This window comes from Mesoplodon mirus, assembly GCF_964341445.2.
Source record: "Mesoplodon mirus genome assembly, chromosome: 15".
NCBI classification, from domain to species: Eukaryota; Metazoa; Chordata; class Mammalia; order Artiodactyla; family Ziphiidae; genus Mesoplodon; species Mesoplodon mirus.
In genome coordinates this window covers 1,839,157-1,861,360 of record NC_138991.1, presented here as the reverse complement: position 1 = coordinate 1,861,360, position 22,204 = coordinate 1,839,157, and the positions used below count along the sequence as shown (strand labels likewise).

At 57.6% G+C, this 22,204-nt stretch overlaps 1 protein-coding gene across 4 annotated transcripts; it reads left to right on the top strand.

Moving 5' to 3' along the window:
- Positions 1–9,083: 9,083 nt before the first annotated feature.
- Positions 9,084–20,787, top strand: LSM14B (LSM family member 14B). 4 transcript variants are annotated; one of them, XM_082644794.1, is made up of 10 exons: positions 9,085–9,431; positions 11,287–11,450; positions 12,540–12,675; positions 13,442–13,558; positions 15,742–15,909; positions 16,103–16,180; positions 16,378–16,539; positions 16,898–17,048; positions 18,759–18,944; positions 19,538–20,787. In XM_082644794.1, the coding sequence occupies exons 1-9, from the start codon at positions 9,305–9,307 to the stop codon at positions 18,928–18,930; spliced, it is 1,275 nt and encodes a 424-aa protein (XP_082500920.1). In that variant the 5' UTR covers positions 9,085–9,304; the 3' UTR covers positions 18,931–18,944; positions 19,538–20,787. The 4 variants fall into 4 exon arrangements, with proteins under 4 accessions (XP_082500923.1, XP_082500920.1, XP_082500922.1 ...); XM_082644796.1 differs by lacking the exon at positions 13,442–13,558; XM_082644795.1 differs by lacking the exon at positions 16,103–16,180.
- The last annotated feature ends 1,417 nt before the right edge of the window (positions 20,788–22,204 follow it).

Here is a 22,204-nt window from a genome sequence, read left to right as displayed (position 1 = left end):
CAGAGTGGCTGAACTTCACAGATGGTTGATTGCTCAGCCGAGGCAGGACTGCTACCGATGTCAGGACCCTGCTTGGGACCCCTGGGGACCCCGGTGGGTGGAGACCTGAGTGTGTGCATGCAGAATTTGATTCCTCAGAGGCCTTCAGCCACCTGAGCCTGCAGACGTGGCCCCCCTCCCCAGCTACAGCCAGCCGGCCCCGGGGGAGACGATACAGAAGTCTCTTCCCCATAAGGCAACAGGTGACTGTCCCCACACCCTCTCTGGGCCACCAGGCCTGTCAGAATTAAGTTCCAGTGTAGCTGGGACGATACTGCAGGAAAAGGGCTGCAAGGCTCGGCCAGCACATATTGCCAAGACCGGTGGGGCTGGCTTCTGAGGGTGCTCCTGGCGCTGTGGTGACTTACCGTGAATGGACAGAGCAGCACCCCAGCCTGAGACGGTTCAGCAACCAGGGGCTCAGACCCTCCTGGATGAGGACATGGCTCACACTCCCAGGAAGGCCCCCAAGATCTGCAGAGGTGACAGCTGAGGAGGGCTGTAGGCTGGAGAGTGGAGGGGCCCCGAGACCCGCTGCAGCGGCGGGGCCTCGCCCACCTTCCTCCCTCCCTCTTCTAAGTCTCCCCCAGGAAGAGAGGCTGGGGTACCCCTGGAGGAGCCCCCCATGTGCAAGGGAGGGAACCTGTGGGCACAAGGGGTGGACTGTGGTCACACAGATCTCCCTTCCAAAAGAGACTCACTGCCTAACACAGGAGCAGGGCTAGCGGACTGCCCGCAGCCATTAGAGGCTTAGGGTCCACCTCAGATTTCACTGAGGTGGTGCCCTTCTCAGGGTGGCCCCAGTCAGCCCGAGCAAGGCCGTGGTCCGAAGGCCTGGCCATTTCTGCCCCACATGAGACTCCTCCCCTGGACTCCAGAGCTCCTGCTCGGCAGGCAGACTTGGTCAGGTCCCAGCCCAAGCTGACTTCCTCCACTTTTCCCCTCACAGGTGTTAGCCCCCTTAAACCCTTTGTACCCTTACTTGTCTCAGCACTTTCTTCCCGGAGACCCTCACACTTGGCCTTTATGTGATGACAAGCAGGACGGCCAGGGAGGGCTGGTTTATTAGCTCAGCAAATATTTGGGGAGGATGTGTAATAGCATGCTGGGGGCCAGGGCGTCCCCAACCTGCGTTTGCACCTGGCTCTGCTAGGATGGTAGGTACGTTCCTCAACTGCCCTCATCCTCGTCCTCCTGTCTGTAAAATGGGATGATTATAGAGCCCCACTCAGAGCGCTGCTTCAAACATCAGATGTGTGCGTGTAAACTGCTCAGCACGATGCCCAGCACACACTCAACTGTGAATTTCAATTGCTGTTCTTCTTTTTTCTCTGAGCACTCCTTCAAGGTGTTTGCTGCATGGGCCTTATTTTTCTCTGCAGAAATTAGAATGCATAGCCCGCATTCTACAAGCATACGTTGTTTTATTATGCTTTGCTTTATTGCACTTCCCAGTATTGCATTTTTCACAAACATGTTTTGTGGGAACCCTGCGTTTAGCAAGTCTATCAGCACCATTTTTCCAACAGCATTATTTTAAAATTAAGGTACGTACAATGTTTTCCAGACACAATGCTACTGCACACTTAATAGACTACAGCGTAAAAATAACTTTTATACACACTGGGAAACCAAAAAAATTCATGACTCACTTTATTGTGATATCCGCTTTATTGCGGTGGCCTGGAACGGAGGAGCGGCAGATGAAGCTTGGCTCACTCGCCCACGGCTCACCTCCTGCTGTGCGGCCTGGTTCCTAACCGGCGCGGACCGTTACTGGTCCGAGGCCGGGGAGTTGGGGACCCCTGTGCTACATGACTGACTGGGATAAAAGGCTGCCTGCTTGTGCAGCAGCCCCAGTGCAGCTTTCCCAGGAGCAGCCCGCCAGTCCTCTCCCAAGTCCTGTGGTAAAAGAAACCTCTACCTGCCCTGCTCATCTGAGTATGGAAGCCGGCTCCTTGGGTGACTGCTGACAGCGCATGTGGACGCCTGGTGCCAAGGCACTCCTCGGAGCAGGGAAATGCCTTTCATCCCCAAATGAAGGAACAGCCCTGCTGAGACATGGACACCCTGCCCCCAGAGAGCATCAAATGAGGACCAGGCTCCCGTCACACGCTGCTGTGGGAATATAAAGACGTGCAGCCACTTTGGAAAACCGTCTGGTGGTTTTTCACAATGTTAAACATAGACTCACCATATGAGCAGGCAATTCTACTCCGAGGTATATACCGGGGGAAATGAAAACATACATCCACACAAAGCCTTGTACACAGTGTTTACAGCAGCATTATTCATAGTAGCTGAAAGGTGGAAACAAACCAAATGTCCATCAACTGATGAACACGTAAACACCAGCATACAACAGAATGTTATTCAGCTACAGAAAGAAACAAAGTACTCATACGTGCTGCAACCTGGATGAGCCTTGAAAACATTCCTAAACGTACGCATAGTGAAAGGAGCCAGTCACAAAAGACCACATAGTGTATGATTCCATGAATGGGAAATGTCCAGAACAGGCAAATCCATAGTGGTTACCTGGGCCTTGGGGGACAGGGTGGTGGGGAGCGACCGCTAGTGGCTATAGGGTTTGGGGAGTTGTGATTGGAATGTTCTGGAATTACACAGTGGTGATGGCTGCACAATTCTGTGACTATACTAAATACCACTGAGCTGAACACCTTAAATGGGTGAATGTTATGGTATGTAAATAATACCTCAGTAATGTTGCTAAGCAAACAAATAAATGAATAAGTGTGAGTTCAGTCCAGCCCAGCGTGGAGAGAGATCAGACTCGGGACCACTGGCCCCGAGATTCCAGGGAGCATGGTAAACGCCACTTGTGAAAACACTTCCATGAACCCAGGGAGACTCCCAAGGCAAACGTCGTTCTCATGTTTGTTCCTTGGGAAAGACAAATATATACTTCTGGAGGTCTGTGATCGCTTGTATGAGCAACATGAGCCATGGCAATGTGTTTTTGGTGCCGTCCGCCCCGTCCAGCTGCTGAAACCTCCTGGAAAATCTGGAAGCAGCTCTGGACCGAGGCACCTTCCTGGAGGAGAACTCGCTTCTCAGCCCGGCCCGCATGCTGCCCCTTCTGTCACACATGCCCCCGCCCGTCCGAGGGTGTCCGCATCACGACAAGCGTCTGCCTCGGTGCCCAGGCTTGGCCACCAAGCCTTTGCGTTCAGGGGGTTAAGGCAGCCACAGAAGGGAAGGTGTATGGTGTTCACAGGGTGGACCTTCACACTTGCAAAAACACCCATGTGCCCGGCGGGATGCTTTCCATCCACACTCTAGCCTCTCGCCAGGTAAGAATGTCAGTACACAGACGAGGGGTCCTCACGTTGGCTCCCGAGCACTGCCAGGTGACCACAGGCTTTGGGAGGGCTGGATTGTCTCCACCACTTCTTTATTTTATTTTTTAATTTTAATATTTAAAATAGTAAATATTTAAAATATTCAATATTTAATTTTTAATATTTAATATGCAGATCTTTGTTGCCGCGTGCAGGATCTTTTAGTTGCAGCAGGCGGACTTTTAGTTGTGACATGCGGATCTAGTTCCCTGACCAGGGATCGAACCTGGGCCCCCTGCGTTGGGAATGTGGAGTCTTAGCCACTGGACCACCAGGAAAGTCCCCCACCCCTTTATTTACACGACTTCATTCCTGGGGCTGCGGTTTTGCCAGGCCGGTGCTCGTGCACCATCAGGCAGGTGCAAAGACCAGCGCCCAGCCTCGGAGCTGACTTGGAGCTCACAGCCTAGGACGCTCCCCGGGTAGGCCTTTGGGTTACTGTGGCAACTCCCTGGGATGCCTCCTGCATCCTTTGCAGGGGGTCAAGAGAGGACAAGGTGAAGAAACTCTCCCCGCAGTGCCCAGCTGCGGCCTCAGGACAGTCCGCAACCGGGGCACCTGTACAGCGTGCGTTCCTGGAATGAAGAAGCCGCATCTGGCATCTCCCCCGCGGCTGAGCAGGGAGCGCCATGAGGCAGGGTGTCCGGGTCAGCAGCCTGAGACTCACATCAGAATCCCAGGTTGGCCACTCAGTGGCCGTGTGACCCCGGCTGAGCATCTAGCCCAGGCTGGTCTCTTCACCATTAGGCCCCGGGGGGCCGCCATCCTGACCTCTAACAACCTGTGTACGTTGCGGGGGCCGGTGACTCTGTACAGGGCATATACTCTCTGTTTATCTTTCCCTCGTGGCCCTGTCTGTGCGGCCAGGGTCTGCTCATGTGCGGTGCCCAGACTGACCCAGTCTCCTGCTAGAGGTCATGGGTCGTGGGGGTCTCCAGCTCTGCTGTGAAAACGCTCCAGTGAGTGTCTGCTGCCAAAGAGACACACGCATCACCATTGGGCCCTTAGAGGGATCTTCTGTCGATAAATATAAACGACCCTGACTGTGCAGGTAATGCGTTCAGGGGAACACAGGGGACCCTACAGTCCCCTTCCCCCCTGCCCACACCCCTTTTCCGACCTCCTCTCGGGACCCACCAGGAGGCAAGGTGCAGGCGGCTGGCACGGAACGCTGGCAGAGCCCCTGTCTAGGGCTCTCTCGTGGCCCCCTTCAAGGTGAGCCAAACAGCGATGGTGCACCTGCCTCGTGCCAAGCTCTGCGCTAGAACCCGAGGCCAGCGTGGAAGCTCTTAGGGTGTGAGGGCAGGTCACCCTGAGCCGCTGGCCTCCCTGTCACCGTGGCTGCTGGCACCTTGCCCCAGGAGAAGCTGGGCCGGAGGAGACGCCCGAGGCACACAGCAGAGGGGGAGGCGGGAGGAACCAGGAGCGGCCCCGCATACTCTGCCTCTGGGCAATGTCCTTCTCCCGCTTGAAACCTGTCTTCGTCCCACTCCGGCTCCCAGCAGCCACCCCTGCCGGTCTGGCGGGCTGGGGGGAGCCAACCCCTCCCCACTGACTCTCTGACCTGGACACCTCTTCTTCCCTAAACGAGGTGGTGACGGAACCCAGGCAGCGGGAAGGGGTGAGGAGGGCCTTGTGGGGTGGGTGAGGGTGGGCCCAGCTGGGGATGCTGAGGGCCCAAGGGACCTCAGCCTCCCTCAACCCTCCCTGTGTGCGTGGTAGGCCCCGGTCGCTAACTACCTTTCCTATCATTCGGCTCAGGGAGGCCCCACACATGCAAGCGGACGCTGGTGACCCAGGATGAGGGGTTATGAGGGTCCCTCCCACACGCTGGCCTGGTGCAAACAGCTCGCTTGCACTGTCCATCCTCACAGCACGAAGCACAACCTGGGTCTCACTTTTCATGCTGGAGGCACAGCCAGGAGGCTCTGGGGCCAGGGTGCCAGCCAGGTCTGCCTGACCGGCCCTGGGTGGTGAAGGTGGCTAAGGGGTCCCAGGAATGTGCACCCTAAGCTGTTCCTGAGCTCTTAAAGCCCTCAGCATCGAGGGGCTTTCCAGGAGAGGAAAGCCGACTGGCCTGTCCATCTTCCTGTTCCCAGGATGTTCTCTAAGTGTTTTCTCTCTGTATTTCTGAAGGGCCGCCGTGTTAGAATCTGACTCTCGGGGACCTAGTGTCTGGGGCTGCCAGAGTCCCATCAACTTTGCTTACCTCTCCCACCCAGCTGGGCCTGGAAAGGTGGGCCGAGGCTGCTCAGCTGGGTCTGGGTCCTAACACACTTCTGCTTACTTCCCACAGCACGCCTCATCACCAGAAGGCTCAGCTGGGTGGGCGGCCGGGGGTGGGGGGGGGAGACGAGGAGTGGAGGTAGGGAAGGGGGAGGGGGAGGAGGGGGAGATGGAAGAGGAAGGAGGGGTAAAGGAGAAGGGCGAGGAGACGAGGGGGTCCAAAGAGGGGGAACCTCACGCCACCAGTGCTCACGGAGCCTCCAGGGAAAACAGCCCTGCAGGCCCCGGGGACGGGGATGGATTCCCACCGGATTCACAGAGAGCAGAGACCTCGGGGAGAATTCCTGGCCGTGTGGGATCAACCCTGCTTTTCTTGTCTTTACTCCCTGACCACAGAGGCCCTGAACACAGCCGCCCGGGCCTCCCAGCCCTGTGACCTGCCTGAAAGGCTCCTGGTACGAGTCACCTTCAAAGCCAGCCGTGCCCTTGGTCCCCCTCCCGCCTGCAACCCTCAGCTTCCTCCTGGCTCCTGGCTCTCTCCGGGCAAAGGCTCCCTCCTAGCGGGTGGACGTCTGCCCCTCTCGTGCGTTAGGTCCCGAAGGAGAGGAGGGGACAGGCAAGGTCACACCCTGCTGGCACGTCCCCTGCTTCAGACCCCAGACTCGATTTCTGTTTTATCTGTGTCCACCTATTACTAATACGTCTTTGAATCAACTCACCTGTTTTGTTTGGCTCCTGCTAAGCAATGATGCCTGTGAGATCAGGGGCTGGGCCCGTCGTTCTTTCTCAGGTTCACATCAGTCACAGAGTGGCCTTCTGTGGCCACGTGCCCCTCACCTGCTACAGGACAGGGGCTGCGATGGAACCCTGGGCCGGGTCCTGGGTCCTTATCTTCACACGCATCCTTAATAAGGGACGCTGTCCTCCAAACACACAGGGCTTGGTACGTGGCTCGTGGGTGCAGTGGAAACCCAGCCAGCCGCTTCTGTGGTCCTCTGCAGGGACCACCGTCTCCCATGCACAGGCCCCTAGCGCCTCTCAAAAGCCCGTCACAGGCATTATTTTCTGGGGTCCTCACATCCAGCAGTGAGATGGGCAGGACAGCTGTCTTCTCAACCTGGCAAAAGGAGAAACTGAGGCAGGGAGTCCAACCTGCCCAGGGTTTTTCGGCTTCTCAGCTCCCCTCTCTACATCCCCAGGCTCAGGAGTCTAAGGCTTGGTGATGACCGAGCGGGTGGGCACTGTGGACAGCTGTTGAGGGTGGAGGTGATGTTCAGGGAGGGGTGTGCCCTCGCATGGAAAACAGACACCAATGGACTCCCGGGCCAAGTTGAGGCTCCACACAACTGCTCCCCCTCTCAGACCTTTCACAAGTGCCCTCCACTTTGGGCAGGACACCAAGGAATGAGTGGCAGGGCCAGCCTTCCTGGACCTGTGCGCCACATATATTTTTAGCCTCTGCCCTGCCCGGGCATTTGCAGTGACCGATGTCCTCAGGGAACCACCCAGCTGTACACCCAGGGGCCCGGTGGGCTCTCAGAGGTCCCCGGGAACTGCCCCCTGCCCTGATCCTGGAGCTCAGGATCCAGCTTCCCCTTCCAAGGTAGAATCGGCTCCAATTGGGGAGGAATGCGTCCCCACCTCCAGTACACGCAGAAGATTGTGGAGAGAGTTCGGAGGCACAGAACCTGTTGCCTTAGGCAAGTCGTGTTCTGGACCTGGGAAGTGGGGGACAGGAGGACCTCTGCTGTGCAGGGGGACCACCAGGCCAGATGGTCGCTGAGGTGGTCAGGAGACCTGGGGTTGCACCAACGCCACACAGGTGCACCCTGGGGAAGACTGTGTTGTGCTGAGAGAGAGTCCTGTCTCCTGACCAAGGGCAGGATGCCCCGATGCCTGGAGACCTCTCTTACTGGAGCTGGGCTAACCCGGGGGCCACGCTGTCCACCCTCTCCTCACCAGCGCAATTCTCCAGGAGCAGAGATGCACTGGTAAATCTTGGCAGATCTATTTAGAAGACTTTTCCATCTTCTTTTCTGCTCCTCTGTGCTTCCTTTTCTCCAACCCAATACTGTTCTCTTACTGTTGCCGGGTGCTGGTGGAATGGGGTGATTCACAAAGGGCAGGCGGGGCAACTGTCCTGTGCTGGGTCTCAGTTTCCTCTGTAAAATGGGGAGTCAGAGCCTATGTGCAGGTTGCCGTAAGGTGTTCTCCGCAGCGGCTTTCATTTTTCGTTTGGCACTTATTGTAAGAAATACACTTTACATCTTGATCAAGTACCCACTTAAATACGTGTAAGTGAAATAAATGCTTCAAAGAGCAAGAGCACTCTGTGAGATGCTCTCTATCTCATTCTGTTTAATTTCTATAAAATGCTGGTCACCACTCACCAAGTTTTTTTCAGGACCTAATACTAGTCGCTAATCTGAGGTCAAGAGGGAGAGACAGGCAGAAAGCAAGCGCAGACACAATCACCAACCGAGCAAAGGGCTGTGCAGGCAAGAAGCGGGTCTGGCGAACAGGAGGGGGCGGCCCGTTTCTCCACTTCACAGCGAGGCCTCCGAGCCGGAGCCAGGCAAAGCGGCAAGCAGGCCAGGTCAGGCGGGTCTCGGAGGCCCTGGTGGCCGGCTGGGATTTATTTTAAGGGACGCGGAACGCCACCGCAGGTTTGGGGGGAGGGGAGGGATTAAAAGAGAAGATGCGCTCAGCACCTTATATTTAGCGGCTGACGCGCCGGAAGCGCTCGTTACCCGCAGTTACTACTGCGCCCCACGCGCGGAGCGCGGCCCCCACCTTCACCTCCTGGGCAGTGACCCTGGTCCCCGCCTTCGCCCCCGGGGAAGAGACCACCCCCCACCCTCCGTCTTCACTCCGCGGGCAATGACCCCGGCCCGGACCCCTGCCTTCTACCCCGGGGAAGAGACCTCCCGGCCCCAAACCTTCACCCCACGGGCAGTGACCCCGGCCCCCGTCACTCTCCGGGGAAGGGACCCCCAGCCTTTGCCCCTGGGGAAGGTGACAGTGGGGCGCATCCCAGCCTTCCGGCCCGGGACGGGGGAAAGCGTCTGTCACGCTGCTGTAGCGGGGAAACTGAAACCGGGAAACACGATCCACAGGTTCCCCGCACCCGGGTCCTAAGAAGGGCGGCACGCGCGGCGGGCGGAGCTTTGGCGCCCCGCCCCCTCCCTCACACGTGCGCCCCCGCCCTCCCGCGCACGCGCGCTCCGCCCCGGTCGATTCCCACCCCTCCTCCAGGCCCGCCCGCCGGGTCTCGTGCTCCCACCCCGCGCGGGGCCCGCCGGGAGCCAGCCGAGAAGTGGGGCGGAGAGCAGGGGAAAGCCCGCTAGGTCAGGCGGCGCTTGATACGCAGGCGCGGAGCGCGGGCCCGCCCCCAGGCCGACAGCGCGGCCATATTTAAAGGGAGGCCGGCGGGGCGAGCCAATGGGTGGTGAGCGTGCGGGGGCGGGGCGTGGCGGCGCAGGACCCGGATGTGGCTGCTGCTGCGACCCCCTCCTCCCCCGCGGTCCCCTTAGAGACCCCCGGCCGTGCGCGTTGCTCGCTCTCTGGTCCCCGCGCAGGCCCTCGAGCGGCGGTGAGGCGGCGCAGAGGCGGAGGAGCGGGCGGCGAGGCGACCGCGCGGAGGCGAGCGGGCCAGGCCCGGCCGGGCGGCCGCCGCCATGAGCGGCTCCTCGGGCACCCCGTACTTGGGCAGCAAGATCAGCCTCATTTCCAAGGCGCAGATCCGCTACGAGGGCATTCTCTACACCATCGACACGGACAACTCCACGGTGGCGCTCGCCAAAGGTAGCGCCCCGCGGCCGCCCCAACCTCCTCGCCCCCGCCAACAGCCGGGCCCGCGCCGCCTCCGCCCTACCCGCCCCGGGCGCCCCTCCGCAGTCCCGCCTCGCCCCCCGGGGCGCCCCCCACATCCTGCCCGCGCCCCCCACATCCTGCCCGCGCCCCCAGGGGCGCCCTGGGCCTCCGCGCCGCTCCCGCCCCTGTCCTCCGGGGCTCGGCTTGCACAATGGGCTCCCCGCGCCCCGGCGGCAGCGTAATTGTGCGCGGCCGGCCCGCCCTGCCCGAGGTGGGGGCGGGTCCAGTTCCCGCGGTGCCGCACCCCCCACCTCTGCGGCGTAGCCCACCTCTGCAGGTGGGGGGTCGGCGTTGCTAGGCTGTTTCCTCCCCAGCTGCCCGAGGGCGGAGGGGGCGGCTGACGCCGAGAACCCAGTCCCTGTGGGGGAGGGGTGGGGCTAGGGGCCCGGAGTCTCCCCGGGGCCTCCCCAGAAGTCTGGAGAGCGAGAAAACGCGACTCTTGCAAGCCCTTCTGGAACCTATTAAGCAGCTGGGGCCTTGAGCCTGAACAAATAACCACGTTTTAATGGATTCTCCTGTCGGGGTAGGAGCATCGGTTGGCGGCTCCATGCTCCCGTTTAAAGCGTCTTCCTACTCTTAATTCAGACGTTTCAGTCCGTGGGTTTGCCCTTTTGTGACAGACCCCTCCGTGCGGGCGCTGGTAGCCACACTGAAGTCCCTGGGAGACCTAGAGAAAGATGGCTGTACTGTGGCTCTGCCGGAGTCCAGAGCCTTTTCTGAGCGTGTTGAGGCAGGAGGTGGGCCCAAAGTTTCTTTGTCTTCGTCCTCCAGGGACGATGACTAGTGTCCTTCCCCTGCCTCTTGGAAGTGCTGAGTGCAGCCAGGTCTGCAGAAACCCTGTTTGTTTGATTGGTCTTGTTAGGCTGGAGACACTGGGCTGGGCCTCTAAGGGTCAAGGCGCAGCTACGTGCTCCTGTGTTAGAGGGAGCCCCCTCCATCCAGGTCGCAGTCAGTTCCCAGCTCTGGGAGTAGCTCCTTTGAAAGCCTAGTATTTAAGTTTTCCGATAGATGTGTTGCTCCAGGACATAGTTTGGTACTGTAAGATTTTGTGGTCATTTGTACTCTTGGCTTTTGGCTACATTTGGCCTGAGACCCCCCTTGGAAAAACTGAGGCCCAGCGTAGTCCCTGGTCCTCAGCGGGAGTTGTGCTAGGATTAGATAGAGGCTGCTTCAAGCCCAGGCCTGCCTCAGAGACCTGAGAAGGAGGCACTTGCTTGGGTGGGCTCCTTGAGCCCTGCCGGTAGGGGTTAATCCCCTAGGAAACCCCTCCGGGAGACACAGACGCTCGTGGTGTGGGTCCACGTTCTGGGCCGCTTTCTCCCATTGTTTCTCTACCAGCAGCTCCTCCCAGGCTGGTCGTGGGCAGAAGGGTGGGGATGACACTCAACCTGCTGGCTTTTCTCAGAAGAAAACAGACTCCCCAGGGGTGGAGTGTTGCGAGGCTTCAATCAAAAAGCAGCTTTGGGGCTGTTTAATCTGCGAAGTCAGATGTGAACGGGGCGGGGGGGCGGGGGGGATTTGCAAAGCAGACGTCGTTTTGTGGGAGCGCTGGCCTTCCGTGTTTGGAAGGGAGACTGTCAAGCTCTGAATCGTTCGTGGTCGTCTTGTGACCTAGAACTTTTTGGAGCTTTGCCAGCTGGAGTCTTGCAGGTATTGTCCGTTGATAATCAGGGGTGGAGCAGTTGAGACTGGAAACTGCATGCTGTGGATGGCCCCTACGGGAGGACTGATTGAATGCACTTGGCTGAGGATGACAACATAACCCTTCTTTTTCTCAACCCCTGAGTGAGGTCCTTTGGTACTGAAGACCGTCCCACAGATAGGCCTGCCCCCCCTAGAGAGGAAGTTTACGAGTACATCATCTTCCGGGGAAGTGACATCAAAGACATTACCGTGTGCGAACCTCCGAAAGCTCAGCACGCGCTCCCTCAGGACCCTGCTATTGTGCAAGTAAGTGCGCTGCCCCGTTTCTGCCGTGGGCACCGTCTCTAAGAGGCGCTGGCTTCCAGAGGGAGCCGGGTGTCATCTGGCCAGAGCGCTCAACTCGAGGAATAGCCTTTTCATGAAAAGCAGTTTAACTTTGTTTAGCTATTGGCGTTCTGTGGGAGGCCTCATCTGTAGAGTGAGGCCGGCCCCGCGTGTTGGGCGGTGCAGGGGGCGGTGCTCTTAGTCTTGCCGGCACCTGGCGTTTGTCCTTTGTCTCGGGTGGGTAAGCCTGAAGCCCCGGTGGCACGCCGTGAGTGAGAGAGGTGCTAGTAGGGACTTGGGACCGCAGGGCTCGCTCTCCCGGCACTGTCCCGACGATAAATTCAGCGTTGTGAGATGCTGAAGTTGCAGGTGGCACGCCGTGCGCCTGCCTGCTGTGTTATGGCGTGTTCTGCCCAGGATTACTAGGGAGTCCAGGCTAATATCTTCTTGGCTTGTAAACCTCGACTTTCACCGACTCCTGCGGGGCTCACGCTGCAGGAGGCGCCGGGACAGAATGTGCTCCCTGCGGGGTGGGGCTTGCACGCTGGGCTGTGTGGGCACGTGGAGAAGCCCCGGGCCGGACTTCTGAAAGGTTTGAGGTGAGCGGCCTTGGGAACTCCAGAAGAGGGAAGTGCTCGAGGCAGGCCTTGAGGGACGAAGGGGCCTCCCGGTAGCACGGGGAGCTGGAGAGAGGACGCCGCATGGAGGTAGTTCCATGGCTACACAGCCATGCCCCAGCGTGTTGGGGCCAGGGCCCAGGTGAGGACGCCATCCTCGTCCCTGGCAGAGCCTGGACTCCCTGACTACCGGCAGTGGGGCCACTAGAGGGGTTCATGGAGTTAGGAGAAGGTCGTGTTAGAATTACCTGGCAGGTGGAGCTGGGGGTGAACGTGGAAAAGGCAGCTCTGAGCCCCTTAGGCCACCCTGGGGGCTCATGCGCCCCCCAGTGCCGCCTCAGCCTCCCGGAGCAGGCTGACGAATCGGGCTGCCTTTCCCGATCTGCACGGTGCTCTCCAGGCAGGGTGACAGGAGGGCCTTGAGCTGCTCTCACCTGTGTGTCTCATTGCTCAGTCTTCCCTGGGCTCGGGCTCGGCCTCCTCCTTCCAGCCACACGTGCCTTACAGCCCTTTCCGAGGGATGCCGCCCTACAGCCAGCTGGCCACCAGCTCCCTGCTCAGCCAGCAGTATGCCGCTTCCTTGGGTTTAGGTGAGTAACCCTTTTTCTACCTGGTAAAGTGCTTGTGCCGTGACATCCAGGAGCGGGGCCAGACCCTGGTGGTGGGGACGCTGTGTTCGTGTCACGTTCAGCTGGCAGTGCACGCTGAGCACCTTCTTCGGTGGCCCTTCAACTAGTTAGAACGCTTAGTAACTCCGCAGTTGAGTGGAAGCAGCAGCAGGGTGAGTTTTGGAACAGATGTATCGACTCAGAATTCATTTAAAGCGTCAGCCTGTGTCTGGGTGGAAGTTGTGATGAGTCTGCTTCAAAGAAGATATAACCGATGTGTGTAATGACAGATGAGTTCTAATCATTTGCACATTTGTCAGCCTATAAATATAAAAGTTATATGCAACGCCCACCTATCCTATCCTTTTACCATTCTCGTGTCAGTGCTTTGCTCAAAAATGAAGTTTCCCCTAAGGCCGAGTAAGGTTCGCTTCTACACGCATGGAGTGCGGGTCCCCCTGGCCATAGGTTGCGGCGCGTTCAAACCGCAGAGTCGCAGGCGTCACTCCCTTCACTCACATGAGTCACGTGCTTCTAATAGAAGAACTTGTCTTGATTGCTGCTCCTGGGGTTCAGGAGCCCTTCTCAGCTTGGCTCCCCAGTTCTAGATTAGGCTTGTGTGAGCAGTGTGTCCCGTGAGATGGCTGGGCTCTTTCCAAGCCTGCTCTACACAAGACGAGTTTCTCGTTACTTATTTGTGCGCCTTTTTTTTTTTTTTTTTGCTCTTCTCTCCTTTGTCTTCCTTTAGAGAAGTTGGGAAGCCCTCCAGCCTCGGCCGCGGCTTCCAGCCCTAGCTCTTCTCCATCTCCACAGCCCGTTTCAGAGCTTGACATGTCCTCAGAGTCACATCAGCTCACTTCCAAGGGTAACAGCAGTTTTGCAGAACTGCATGCTGTCTTGCGAGCCATCCTAAGAGCGATGGGGTAAACCGGTAGACCAGAATGACAGTAGCTGTAGCAGATAATTTGCCAAGCCCGTGGATCGGTTAAACTGCGTCTGTGTGTTTCTGCACGTAATCCTGGCTTAACTCTCAGGCTTTAAAGAGGGTGTTAGAAAGAGCCAGCAGTTGCACTTTGTTCGCTCTCCTGGGTCCAGGGTCTGTTTTGACCTGTACTGTGATTGCCACGTATGGGAAACGTCCCTCTGCACAGAAGGCCACTTCCCGGGGTTTCTGCTGGTCCTAAATGCAGTGCAGGTGGCTGGGTAAGACTGCAGGGCAATCCCCCAAGTAACAGGCATGCTGCTCCAGGATCCGTGTGGCACATTCCTCACCCATCCAGGGCATTCAGCATCGGGGGCCTCGGGTGTCTTTGTATAATGAAGCACCGTTAAAATTGGGTGGCTAGCCTGAGTTGTGGACCGGGTGAGCAGTGGGCCTGATGACCGGCTTGGTAACACTGGTTTGTCCCACCTGTCTGCTGGGTGCCGCACCTGTGGGCGGTTTCTTTGCCCTTTCTGGGCCTTCTCCTTTCACCAGAGGTCTGAGGTGAGAGCGCCGTGTGCGCCGCCCTCACCTTTGCAGAGACTCTGTCCAGCATGGTACCTGGGGCTTTCGTTATGGCACACAACTGCTGTCAGTCTGTTCCTTTGCATGTGTTGCTTTCCTGCACGGATGCCAGTGGATCTGAGTTACAGCGGTAGTGAAGTTTTCTCCCCACTTAAAAATTGCACAAGACAGTTCATCGTCCTTAGGATCATTTACATAAAACTGCTCTTAGAGCAAGATAGTTTGACTGATCTTTTTTTATGAAAAGCAAACGAGTCCAAGATTCTTGCCCCATCCAGTTACAGCGTGAGCAGGAAGCAGCGGTCTCGCTCAGGGAGGGCTGTGCTGAGTGAGGCGCTAGGCTGCAGAGAGTGGTCTAGGTCAATGAATGCCCATCGCAGAGGACGCTTAAAAGTGCCAGTAGGGGGGGCTTCCCTGGTGGTCCAGTGGTTAAGAATCCATGCTTCCACTGCAAGGGGCACGGGTTCAATCCCTGGTCGGGGAGAACTAAGATCCCACATGCCGCACGGCCAAAAGAGAAAAAAAAAAAAAAAAGTATCAGTATGTAGGGCTTGCCCTTTGAGTACTTTTGATCCGGTTGTGAGGAATTTCTCAGAGTAATTTCTGACAATAGTTTCTGTTCCATGTTTAAAAACAAAGGTAGGCTGTCCAGTCTTCACTGTGTTGGGCTGCCCCTCCGATAATAGTGACTCCGTGGCTAGGGCTCATTTTTTTCTGTCTCAAAAGTCTGTGCACGTCCACCCAGTCCTCAGCTGTCCTGTTTAAACAGCGCCCACCGGAACGTGGGAGAGGGAAGGGAGGAGACGACCTGGCGTGTGCGGCACACCCTTCTCTGTCCTCTTCCTGCGGCAGAGGCCCCTCTCGTGAGGGGGACCTCCACCGAGGCAGGTTCTGAGCACTCCTGCGCTCAGGCGTGATGATGCCGTGTGGTGGGAACAGACCCAGTGCAGCGCCGTGTCCAGGGGCAGCCGGGGAATCCTTCGTTTCTTATGATGAGCCTTCACCCAGAGGAATGCAGGCTGTTATTTCTCTGTAGTCAGCTCTCATCACTTCATCCTTTTTGGTTTTATTGTTTCTTAAGCAAAACAACAGTGTTCTAGAATTTTAACTTCAAAGGCTGAGCACTGCGTTTTGTGGAAGATGCCAGACTGGGATGGTTCTTGTCCAGCATGGCCCAGAGCGAAACACATTCTCAGACTGTGAATTCACCGGCATCTCGGGACTGTCGAGCCCCCTTGGGGTTAGAGCTTGTGTGGTTTGGGGGAAGCTTTTTCTAAGCCGCTTGAGAGGTGCTTATTGTGCTGGGGTGTTTTTCCCTCCTCCGGATGCCCTAACTGGGGGAGCCTGCTGGCTTTTTTGCTGCCTGGGCTAGACGCAGAGGGGATGGTGTGGGGTGGGGGCTTTGCCTGGGTTCGGTGGAACCTCTCCAGGCGGTTGCCTTCCTCCTGCCGCACAGCCAGCTGGACGAGGCGGGGGTGGTGGTGGTGGTGTGTGGCCTTCTCCTTGTCTCCATTATTAACCTCTCCTCCTCCTCAACTCAGGAACTGGCTTTCCGGCTGTCTCAGTCAGCAAGAGCCCCATGGTGGAGCAGGCTGTCCAGACTGGTTCTCTTGATAACCTGAACACCAAAAAGCTGTTACCCGGCAAGGGCACCGCGGGGATGCAGCTCAACGGGCGCCCAGCCCCGCCAAGCAGCAAGGCTGCCAGCGGTACTTAAATACTCACTCCCCTGGGGTTTGTTCATGTTCTCAGTGGCACAGCGCTTCCTGGGGTTCTTTTTTTATCCTTTAATTAGACACCCCCACCCCCCGCCCTGTGGGCTTTTGCAGGGCCGGCTCTGGCGCAGTCCCCGGGCTCTGCTTTTGCGGGCGCTTTGCCTTACTCTTCCTTTTTGCGCCTTAGATGTAGCTCAGCCGGCAGCTGGGCAGACTCAAGGGCAGGTGAATGACGAGAACAGAAGACCTCAGAGGAGGCGATCAGGTAACGGCTGTTGCCACTTGAGTTCTGGGGAGCCAAGAGCCACCCAGTCGCACTCTGCTTACCGCTCCTGCCTGCTGCTCCGTGGGTGACGGTCTCAGGGCGCTGGGCTCAGCGGCAGCTTCAGGGCGCTGTCTCACGCCGAGTCATGCGGAGTTAGCGGCTTACCAGCCAGGGCCGTCCTTTCCTTCTTCTCACAGGGAACAGACGAACAAGGAATCGCTCCAGAGGGCAAAGCCGTCCAACTAACGTCAAGGAAAACACAATCAAGTTTGAAGGCGACTTTGATTTTGAGAGTGCAAATGCCCAGTTCAACCGAGAGGAGCTGGACAAAGAATTTAAGAAGAAACTGAATTTTAAAGGTTTGAAAATCTGCCCCACCCCAGGAGTGTCCACAGCACAGGTCGAGGAGAGCCGGGCAGGGGCGGGGGCAGCTGGGATGGTGGTCAGCGGGGAAACCACACAGTCTGAGGAGTTCCCAGAAGGGAGAGGAGTCTGGGGGGAGGCCCGTGCTCGGGGGATGAGGAGCGGATTGCAGGGCCCAGGGGGGGGACGAGGCAAGCGGCGAGCAGCCGGAAGAGCTCTCCGCTTAGTGCGGGGCGCTCCCGGCCGCTTCCCTGAGGCCCGAGGACGGTCCCTGAGTGGCCCAGCGAGGACCTGTCCTGGTGGGAGGTGCTGTGTTCGCTCCTTGGCATCTCAGAGCTCTGCTGCTCTGTGTAGACGACAAAGCTGAGAAAGGGGAGGAGAAGGACCTGGCGGTGGTGGCCCAGAGTGACGAGGCCCCTGCTGAGGAGGACCACCTGGGGCCCAACTGCTACTACGACAAGTCCAAGTCCTTCTTTGACAACATTTCCTCTGAACTCAAGACCAGGTCAGGGGGCTGGGGGGCTGGGCAGGGCCTGGGGAGCTGCGGGAAGACACTCCGCCCCCAAACGCTGAGACTGGGGCACGCCCTCTTGGAGACCAAACCCAGATCTTAGGTTCAAGGCAGATCTCTCAGGCTCACGTTTTTACCGCAATAGGTACGTCAGGCCCGGTGGTGCCAGCGGTAGGTGGTGGTGTGGGAAGCCCTGGCAGTCACAGGCACCTGAGGGATCTGACCCAGGTCCCGGCCCCGCTCTGCTCAGCTGCCCCTTTCTCATCAAGGTTGGGCTGGACCTCCCTCCCCACCGCGTCGATGTTCCCGTCCTATACCACCTCGCCTGGGCCTGCTTCTTGGTCTGACCTTGGTGGCCTGAGGCCCTTGCTACCTGAGGCAGCTGGCAGAGGTGTCCACAGTATTCTTTCACCCACCTGATTGCTTGAGGCCGGGGACTCTGTCACGTGCTTTGTTTTTAGCAGCCAACAGCTGGTGCTCAGATGTTGCCCGAGAACCAGCTAGACAGTAAACGAAGTCTACAGAACGGGCATGGTGTGGAAACTCAGATCCATTCGTTTGCAAATGGAGTAGCAGACACATTGCGGGCACTGGGTGAACAGCAGAAAGCAAGCCGGGAGGTCCCTATTCCCGCCCCCCCCACACCCCTCTTACGTTTTGGCAGGGGAAAGATAACAAAAAACAGGCGCACGAGATAACACCTAGCGGTGAGGCGGGAGAGGTTGGGGCGTGTGTTGGGTGTGAGGGGAGTGGATCGGCCAGTGGGAGGGTGAACGCAGGACGGGGTGCAAGGCAGGCACGTGCAGCTGCTGTGTGGCTGGAGCGGAGCCTGGGGGCGGTCAGGGAGGAGCGATGAAGATGGGATGGTCCCTGCCGGGCTTTGTAGGTCACGGTGACAGCTGGCTTGGGGAGAGCAGTGCTGTCTGAGGTTTCACTGCTGCTTTGTGGAGAGTGGGCGGAGGTGGGGCAGGCATGGAAGCTGAGTGGTCACGTCGGAGGCTCTGGGGTCGTGGGCAGTGCTGGAGGAGGGGAGAGAGGCTTGGCCTCTGACGTGCCCTGAAGGTTTGCTGATGGGCTGTGAGGAGAGCCTGGCTGGCTGAAGGCTGCGGTTGCTGCTGCTTGGAGTGAGGAGGTCTGAGGGGGCAGCGGAGCGGGGGGCCGGGCTGGGTGTGTTGCGTGTGAGCTGCCTATAAGCAGCCTCGTGGCACGCAGTTGGACACGGGGGGGTGCTTGCTGGAGGTGCAGAAACGAGTGTTGGCTGCGTTGTTGCAGCGTCCGCACCTCCCCCAAAGCGTACGTGTCATAGCCTTGGGGACCCTGCTCCGTTTAGCCCAGTCCCCTCCTCATCTCTGGAGACTCGTCTGGAGGGGTCCGTGATCTGCACGGGCCCTGGGCCTGGCAAGCAGGGAGGGCTTTCTTCGTCGCACGCTGCTGTCGCGTGCCGGCCTTCGATGACGCGGGTGTAAGAGCCCCGTCCAGTGGGAGACAGGCCTGGGTGGAAGTTGGGCTGGGAGCCCCTGCAATGTTGAGTCTCAGGCTCCAGGGTCCTGATGGGATTGCCCTCCCAGTGGCTCCAGTGACGGGTCACCATCCGTCCGTCTGTGCTTTCTCCCTCCCCCCGGCTGTGTGAGGCTGGGGCCTGGCTCAGAAGGCTGTGAGGAGGTGCCCGCTGTAGTCGGTCTCATGTTCCTTGTCTTGGTTCAGTTCCAGGCGGACGACGTGGGCTGAAGAGAGGAAGCTCAACACCGAGACCTTCGGGGTGTCGGGAAGGTTTCTCCGTGGCCGTAGTTTCCGGGGTGGATTTCGAGGGGGCAGGGGCAACGGTGCAACCCGTCGTAACCCGACGTCCCACAGAGCTGGGACCGGCAGGGTGTAAGGAGGCAGCTGAAGGTGAGTGAGGGGAGCTCTGGGGTCATTAAGTGGGAGGGCATCCGGACGGGGCTGCCCAGGTAGGAGAAGCCTCTTCAGGAGGAGCTTAGAAGCCAGTGAGCGTCGGTATCGAGGCCAAACTGAGGCCCCGACCCTCTGAGTGAATCCCCCGGGGGCTCTTGGGGACGGTGGGACCCAGGCCCCGGGGCTGTCAAAGTGAGGGTCCAGGTGCAGGAGGGCTGGGTGCTCCCCACTCCGGTGTAGTCAGGGAGGAGAGATGGTTACAAGCCAGGCCTCAGCTCCAGCCTGGCCTTGCACTGACCTTGAGTCTGCATTTTTAACTAGGTCGAGGGTGACGTGCGTGCCCCTTAGGGGCTGGGCGTGAGTGGGCTTCGGCTGGGACCTGGAGCTGCCCCCGCCCCCCACCCCCCACCCCCCACCCCCCGTGTGAACAAAAATGATGACTCGGGTTGTGACGGGGGAAGGTCTGGGAAGCCCCAGCCTGACTCGGGGCGGGAGGGAGGCTGAGCAGCCCCCGGTCTTCATTCACGGTGCTGGGCTCGGGCTGGGAGCTGCCTGGATGTGCTCACAGGTGTTGTGTCTCCTCCTCGCAGGCTCTTGCTGAAGCGGCACAGATGCCAGACTGTGTCTACGAGGATGTTGGAAAACGCTGCACTTACTGCGGGAGACGTGGGTCACTTTGTTTACTGAGTTTGGAAAATTCCCATGCTACTGCTTATGTTTTGGACTGAACTGAACTTGGACACTGTCTGAGTTAGAACCACTTTTTGGGGGGGACGTGTATATGGGAAACCTCTTTGAGGTATCTTGGCCTATTTTTCCTTTTTAGTTGTGCACAGCCTGATTCTAAGGTTTTGGTATTTTGCAGAAAGGTTTCTAGAGCGAAAGCGTGATTCTCACTTTGTGACCTTTTTTGGACAGCTTTGATTTTTAACGTGGAACCAAATCCCATTTGGCAAATGCAGCAGCCAAGCACATCTCTGTAATCCAACTGGCCGCTGGTGCTGCTGGCCTGGCATCCACTGCCACAGGTGGGGCCTAGGAGCCAGGCGTGGCCAGCATGGGGGCATGGGGGGGCCTAGGGCATGGAAAGTGGGGTGTCCCACGGATCATGTTGTAGAAGCAAACCAGACGACCCTGACATCCCGAGCTGCGATGTCAAGGTAGAGGGCTGGCGGGGTCAGGGGTCAGGGGTGCTGGAGGCTTAGGATGGGGCCCTGAACGGGAGGGAGCTGGGAGCTGTCACCTGGAGTGTGGCTTCCATAGGAATCCAGGCTGGGGGTGAGCGCCCAGGACAGGCTCCTCTGCGGCGTCCCTCTCCCTCCTGCCCTCTCCCTGCCAGTCCCTGGCCCAGGCCAGTCAGCGGTGGGCTCCGGCCGGACACTGTTCCGTGTCTCATCCACTTGGAAATGAGCCAGTCTTTTTTTTTTTTTTTTTTTGCAAGGTCGGTTGACCAAGAGCATATTTCCTCTCAATTGTAAATAGTTCTGTGTTTTTGTTTTACTGGTGGGTGGAGGGAGGGTGGGAAATATAAATTTGTTGCATGAATAAAGGGATCAGACCTTCAGTAGAAGCATGCGTCCCTCTGACAGGGCATCGTGGTGAGCATAAGCACCTTGGTAACTAAATCCCTTTAAGTAGGCGTAACGGTTTTAGTTCTGTATCGATTTAAGTTACTGTAAAAGCTTAGGTTTATTTTTGTAGGAATTAATGGCTAAGAATTAGAACATAGCAATGCGGCTGCTCTGTTGGAGCAATGTAAACTTGTAATTATAAACAAACATGCAAACCTTTAAAACTCTCTTCTTCTCTGCTCTGAAAATAAATCATCCTGTTGACTCTGTTGCCCGAGTTACATCATGGCTCACATGCCTGTCCCAAGGTAGGTGTTGTGTGCTGTTCAGATTTGGGGGACATCTGGCACTCTGGAGTGAGACCTGGCCAGTCTGGGTACAGGGCAGTGAGCCAGGGCCTAGGTTACTGAGAGCCACCCTCCCGGGGCGAGTGGTGCTGCTTTCCGGATACTCTGGACACTAGTTTAGAGAACCTGCTTCAGAAGTGGCCCCTTTGCTGCCATAATACAGCGTCCAAGCTCCCCAGAACTTTCATGTTGTTGATGCCTTAGAACCTGTTACAGGGCTGGACCCTGGGACTACAGAGAAAAGCCAAGACTTGGCTGGTCTCAGACTGAAAGCATGTAATTTCACTGCAGTCGGTTTCCAGGCGATTTTTTTTAATATAAATTCATTCATTTATTTTTGGCTGCGTTGGGTCTTTGTTGCTGTGCGCGGGCTCTCTCTAGTTGCACTGAGCGGGGGCCACTCCTCGTTGCGGTGCGCGGACCTCTCGTTGTGGTAGCCTCTTCTGCTGCGGAGCACGGGCTCCAGTAGTTGTGGCATGTGGGCTCAGCAGTTGTGGCACACGGGCCCAGTTGCTCTGCGGCTTGTGGGATCCTCCCGGACCAGGGCTCAAACCCATGTCCCCTGCATTGGCAGGCAGATTCTTAACCACTGCGCCACCAGGGAAGTCCTCCAGGTGATTTTTAAAAAGCAAGCTCAGGACTAAGGCCCACCTGGCCATCTGTGAGTGATTCAGGCTGAGAGGAGGACCAGACAGCAGGCCAAGTTGGCCTGTGACATCTGGATGCAGCCTTGTGTTCTGGCCAGCTTCCTTTTCCCGGCTGTCTACCACTCTCCAACAGATCCTGAGCACTGCTGGTAACAAACTCTTAGCAACTTTCCATTTTTTTGCTAACATCTTTGACCAATTAAAAATAAAAACCTTTCATAGCTGACCTGCCACATGCAACTGGCCTTAGCACTAATTCTAAACTAGGTAGGTGACACAGCACTCAGGCTAAACAGGTATTTCTCTGCTAGAGATTCTAAATATAGTTGTCACAGTTTACCACCTATGACTAACCTTGCTATTAAAACTTTAAACTGAGTCATTGTGACGATTAGACACTTTAGGCTAAGTTTAAAACGTATCTGGGCCTCTTTACCCCTATTTATTTTGGCCGCGCTGCGCGCCGTGTGGTTTATGAGATCTTAGCTTCCCTACCAGGGATTGAAGCTGGACCCTCAGCAGTGAAAGCACCCAAGTCCTAACCACTGGACCGCCAGGGATACGCTTTAGTCCTCTTCAGAAGCCTAACATATATATGCCATTGAATGCGAACCCAGTACAAGAGAAGCTGTAGACAGAGAGCAGAGCCCTGGCGTTGGAGTCCTACCAACCACTGTGGTTGGAAGAGACAA

What these genes read in the sequence shown, in the direction of transcription:
- LSM14B (XM_082644794.1), top strand. Translation starts at nt 9,305, where the DNA reads ATGAGCGGCTCCTCGGGCACCCCGTACTTGGGCAGCAAGATCAGCCTC. An exon ending in TGCCGCTTCCTTGGGTTTAG is followed by an intron (nt 12,676 to 13,441) that starts GTGAGTAACCCT and finishes GTCTTCCTTTAG; the next exon opens with AGAAGTTGGGAAGCCCTCCA. An exon ending in AAGCAGCAAGGCTGCCAGCG is followed by an intron (nt 15,910 to 16,102) that starts GTACTTAAATAC and finishes TTTGCGCCTTAG; the next exon opens with ATGTAGCTCAGCCGGCAGCT.